This window comes from Notolepis coatsorum, assembly GCF_963971535.1.
Source record: "Notolepis coatsorum genome assembly, chromosome: 9".
In the NCBI taxonomy this organism is placed as follows: Eukaryota; Metazoa; Chordata; class Actinopteri; order Aulopiformes; family Paralepididae; genus Notolepis; species Notolepis coatsorum.
Window position 1 is genome coordinate 10,690,855 of NC_140173.1, and position 6,000 is coordinate 10,696,854.

Sequence of the window (6,000 nt, forward strand, 5' to 3'; positions counted from 1 at the left end):
ATGGCCGTAATATCTCTCTGGCTGGTCGTTCTATCTAAAGCTAAAAAGGATGAGGATACTCATAAACATTTTGAATATTCAATTGAAATAGATTTTTCTGGTAAATGAATGGTTAATGATTAATCGACTAATCGATAAAATAATCAACTGATTAATCGATAACAAAAACAGTGGTTAGTGACAGCCCTACTGTGGAGAGAGGAGAGGAGAGGCCGTCTAGGATTTAAAATGCCCTCACAATCTCTTTGGCGCTCTCCCTAGTATTTCTTGTCCCTTTCTTAAGAATCTCTCCCATTGTCCGACAGAGCCCGACTCAGCATTTTATTACTTAAATAACTATTTGGGAGCTGGAGGGAGGGATGGAGAGAGAGGAGAGTACATGAGAGAGAGGGAGAGTACATGAGAGAGAGAGAGGGAAGGTCAGATAGAAAGTGGAAGATAGTGCTGCTGTGGCCTAGAAGGGCACGAGCACTTTCGAAGGACTAACCAAGTCCTGCTCACTTCCTGAAATGCATCACGTCAGCTACACTGGCCTTCAACCCACCTTAGGAGGCTGGCGGGGCACAGGCTCTGTTCACCCCACCTTAGGGAGGCTGGGCGGGCACAGGCTCTGTTCACCCACCTTAGGAGGCTGGCGGGGCACAGGCTCTGTTCACCCACCTTAGGAGGCTGCGGGGGCACAGGCTCTGTTCACCCACCTTGGGAGGCTGGCGGGGGCACAGGCTCTGTTCACCCACCTTGGGAGGCTGGCGGGGGCACAGGCTCTGTTCACCCACCTTGGGAGGCTGGCGGGGGCACAGGCTCTGTTCACCCACCTTAGGAGGCTGGCGGGGGCACAGGCTCTGTTCACCCACCTTGGGAGGCTGGCGGGGGCACAGGCTCTGTTCACCCACCTTAGGAGGCTGGCGGGGGCACAGGCTCTGTTCACCCACCTTGGGAAGGCTGGCGGGGGCACAGGCTCTGTTCACCCACCTTGGGAGGCTGGCGGGGGCACAGGCTCTGTTCACCCACCTTGGGAGGCTGGCGGGGGCACAGGCTCTGTTCACCCACCTTGGGAGGCTGGCGGGGGCACAGGCTCTGTTCACCCCACCTTGGGAGGCTGGCGGGGGCACAGGCTCTGTTCACCCACCTTGGGAGGCTGGCGGGGGCACAGGCTCTGTTCACCCACCTTGGGAGGCTGGCGGGGGCACAGGCTCTGTTCACCCACCTTGGGAGGCTGGCGGGGGCACAGGCTCTGTTCCCCCACTGAGAGATGTAAAGGCCCAGCGTGAGCGCCCTCTCCCTCTATTAGATTAGAGATGCCACCAACCATAATCAATGTTATCGATTCATTGATTAACAATCGACCAACTGACAATTGAACATTTGAATTTAAGTTTACTTGCTTTTTATTTTGCTTTAACAGGGTATTTTAGAGCGGAGGGGTCAGAGTGCACTGCTGTGAAGAAAGGGTGCGCTGCATTTACAACACAAGACAAAATGATAATGATAATTATTTGATCTCGATTTGTCTCGTTATCATGGGAAGCCAAAATCATATTGAAACTGGATTAATCTCCAGCCCTCACCACCAATGGTAATAGAAAATTACCGCCGACCTCTGTGATTTCCAGATGCTCATTCGCACGGGTTCACATGTTTTTAACCCTTTCACTGCCACACAACAGAAGGTTACCCTTTACTATCACACTACAGACGGTTACCGTTACAGTTACAGTATATGATATGTGCACCTACTTTTGATGGAAATATATATTTTTTCAAAAACTAATTACAACCCCAAACTAGGGAGATAAGATTCACTGATATTACCCGATGTGTTTGCCAAAATATGGTAGGTAATTCGTGCTGGGATTTTTACTGCCAATTACCTGCAGGGCAAGATTCGCAGGGGATTAACAATTATTATTATTATTGCAATTATGACTAAAGGACCCATCCCAGGTAAAACTGGTCCTGTGCATTAAGTGTGACGCTGAAACACTCACGCTACATTAACCCATCACCTTCCCAACCCCACAGTTCTGTTATTCAAAGGATCCACGATCAGATGCGTGAGACAGCCGAGAGACCTGCGCCACTCGGGAACTCGCTAATTAGCACAGCGAGCGTTGTGTCGTAATGTCACTCATCGACATGGAGGCCCCCGCCCTCTCTCTGCCCACACGGGGGAAGCTCTCCCGCCCCGCCCTCTCTCGTCCCACTCTGCCCACACGGCCGACGGGGGCAGCTCTCCCTCCCCGCCTCTCTCTGCCCTCTCTCTGCCCACTCTCTGCCCACACGGCCAACGGGGGCAGCTCTCCCTCCCCTGACCCAACCTTCTCATGTGAATCTCTTGCCTCGATACTGGTGGTTGGGGGCATAAATGGCGTCGGCCATTTGCTGAGGCGGAGGGGCACGATGGGTGGCATCTGGCCTGGCCGTGCGTGATGTGTTCTGTTTGGCAGTGCCAGCTGGGTTGAGTTATGACATAAATCATAAACCCCATAACGCCCCCCCCCCCCCCCCCCCCCCCCCCCCCCAGTGTCCTCTATATACATTGCCACACAGTGTGCATGTTCACACACACACACACCACCCCCCCTCTATATACTCACACAGTGTGCATGTTCACACACACACACCCCCCCCCCCCCCTCTATATACTCCACACAGTGCACACACAGCATTGTGAGCAGGATAGACAGGCGAGCTCAGCTTCTAGGCTTCACAAGTCTCGCTGAATGTCTGCAAGGATACTGAGCGCTGGGCAAGAAATGGATGGAGCGTGTAAGTGGAGGGAGACAGTTGGGGAGGTCAACAATAAACAAGAGATGGACTGAGGCAAGAGAGAGAGACAGTGTGAGAGAGAGAGAGAGAGAGAGAGAGAGAGAGAGAGAGAGAGAGAGAGAGAGAGAGAGAGAGAGAGAGAGAGAGAGAGAGAGAGAGAGAGAAGAGAGAGAGAGGAGAGAAGAGAGAGAGGAAGAGAGAGAGAGAGAGAGAGAGAGAGAGAGAGAGAGAGAGAGAGAGAGAGAGAGAGAGAGAGAGAGAGAGAGAGAGAGAGAGAGAGAGAGAGAGAGAGAGAGAGAGATGGAGACTCACTCTCGGGCTGCTTCTCCGTTGGGGGTGATGGAACGTACGAAGTCCTGGGGCGTCATGTAGACCTCTGCGTCTCCGTGCTCGCTGATGACCTTCAGCGTGGCGAAGTAGCGGAAGATCTTGTCCGGGGTGGAGTAGGCCGCGTATCCTGTTCTCGTACTCCATCACCTGAGGGTTAATGAGAAGCAGGATGATAGTTAATGATGTCCCAATACACCTTTTCCCTCGGGATACTATAGTGGGTAGCGGTGAATTCCATAGCTGTATGTAGGTGTGGAGAGATAGAGAGGAGAGAGTGAAATACATTCTTTCATTGTGGTACGGGTTGTTTTTGGAGCTGGCTGATCCAGTTTCAATTTCACCAACTACGGTTTTGGCTTCCCATGATAATGAGAACAAGATAATCAAGATAAAACTATTATTACGCCACATGCTGCGTTTTGTTTGTGTTGTAAATGCAGCGCACCCTTTCTTCACAGTGCCGCCCAGACGGTGGTTCTCAGCTCACGCTGAGGAGGGGGAGGAGGCGTGGTCTCCAGTTATTTTGAAACGTCTTTGGTAACTTGTAGAAGATGACAGAAAGGGCACCTTTGGTCGAGAAGAAAGGTTGAACAAATTTGTTGTCATATGATGTTCTCAAATGAGAAAATCATGTTCAATAATCGTGATTATGATTTTTGCCCTAATTGAGCAGCCTTAGTGATGCTACGATGTGAAAATTGTGGCCGATACCGATAACCGATATTATAATGCTGTTCTGGCCGATACCGATATTTACCGATGTCGATATCTCTGTATAGAAAACACTTTATGATAATCAAATAAAGAGGTATTTTCCAAACGCATTTTTTTTTTTTTTTACTTTTGTAACTTATTTTCAGAAATGACATTTAATGCACAGGACTAACGGAACGTAGACCAATCTCGGTCACTCTCTTTGTCTGGGAACGCCCAAAACCAAATTCGGTCACACGCCATTTTGCACGACATCCAGGCTTTTTTTACTGTCAGCGTTTGGGAATTTCATGTCGACAGGTAGGTGAAGTGAAATTATACTTATTTTAGAATATATATATCAAATTTCATGAGTATTCATCTATATTTAGTCATCTAAAGACTATTAGATATGAACGTATGTACCAGTAAAAAGTGGGAATCTCTAAGAATGTGTTTACAAGTGCGGGTAGCCTCTCTAATCAACTTAACGTTATACACTACCTTTCTGTTGTCAGTAGATGGCAGCATTGGTTTAAAAGGTGAAAATGTTATGACTACAAAATGACTACAAATCCCAAGACCTTTATCACCTAGTTCACAGGTCAGCACCGGAGAGGAAAACGTGACCTGAACACAAGAGCGTTAAACTATTAATGCGACCTGAATAGTGACAAGAGAATGGTCAACTAATTATCATAACAAAAGTGCGGCGTTAACGTTATGTTTGTTGTCTAAAGGGGACATAACAATTTAAGATTTTAATGATAATCCGCGTATAAAGGACAAATAAAACATTGTAAATTTGTAAGAAACCTCAATGAAAAGGGCGCAGGGTAAGTTATATTCGCTATTTGTTATGAAAATGTGATAGAATCCTAGAAAAATGTGGACGAATTGGTCACTGTGACGTTAGTATTACCTGGGATCGTTCCTTTTAGTCATAATTGCATAATGTATGTTAATCCCCCTCAAGGACCCAGCTTTGAGAACCACTCCTCTCGTCTGGAATGGACGACTGGAATGTTTAAATTTTTTCTCCGCTTTTTCTCCGCCTGATTTTCTATTTTTCTCCCCATCCCAATTTAGTCGTTATGCAATTCCCCCCTCCCCTACCTGGTTGTTGTGCGCATGTTCCTCCTACTGGTCGGTACAAGGGAACCCTGAAGTCCACCACATGCTTCTTCTGACACATGTGGAGTCAGCCAGTGGCTCTCTTCTCACCTGGCAGCGAGGACTCATTGGTGAAGCGTAACGCGTGGGAGGTCACGCTGCCTTCACCATTTTCTGCCTCCGCTGAGCAGGCGCCCAGACCTGACCTGTAGGCGTCGCTGTCCACAACGCCAGATTACCACCCGTGACTTCCCTCCCGCTAACTCAGCCAAACGAGTTAGTATGACGATCGGCCCAAGCCGCAGGCAATGCTGACTCCGGGAGTCGAGACCGCAGCCTCTTGCATTGGTGACGAGCGCAATCTCCGCTACGCCATCCGACCACCTTATAATGACGACTGGAATGTTTAGTCCGTTACAGTCGAGCTTCATTCATGTGATGTAACTGGGGATTTAGAATTCTGCACGCCCCCCGCCCCCCCCCCCCCCCCCCACCGACTCCCACTAGCAGGTTTAGCATAATCTTCAACTCCCAATATCTCAAACACACCGGCACAGGGGTTTATTGGACAGACACTTGTTTACAGAATTCTGCTGTCTCATCTTGGTTTTGATATGAAATAAAAGCCAAGTCAGTCAATAAAGGCCCATTTCAAATAAACAAATTTTTTTAACAAATCAAGCTTGGTGCAGCTACTGGAAGTTTTATGGTAAACATCAAATCTTCTGAACAGAACCTCCTTGCTCTGTGGTCATCAACATGCTGTGGCTAGGTGGGGTGCTCTGTGGTCATCAACATGCTGTGGCTAGGTGGGGTGCTCTGTGGTCATCAACATGCTGAGGCTAGGTGGGGTGCTCTGTGGTCATCAACATGCTGTGGCTAGGTGGGGTGCTCTGTGGTCATCAACATGCTGTGGCTAGGTGGGGTGCTCTGTGGTCATCAACATGCTGTGGCTAGGTGGGGTGCTCTGTGGTCATCAACATGCTGTGGCTAGGTGGGGTGCTCTGTGGTCATCAACATGCTGTGGCTAGGTGGGGTGCTCTGTGGTCATCAACATGCTGTGGCTAGGTGGGGTGCTCTGTGGTCATCAACATG

The 6,000-nt window shown here is 49.0% G+C and overlaps 1 protein-coding gene across 1 annotated transcript in view; it reads right to left on the minus strand.

The window, feature by feature from the left end:
- micu1 (mitochondrial calcium uptake 1) overlaps nt 1-6,000 on the minus strand; it is a 180,106-nt gene that overhangs the window by 126,048 nt on the left and 48,058 nt on the right. The window contains 3 exon segments of the mRNA XM_084321252.1: nt 3,082-3,097; nt 3,099-3,218; nt 3,220-3,246. Coding sequence (XP_084177378.1) covers nt 3,082-3,097; nt 3,099-3,218; nt 3,220-3,246 — 163 coding nt within the window.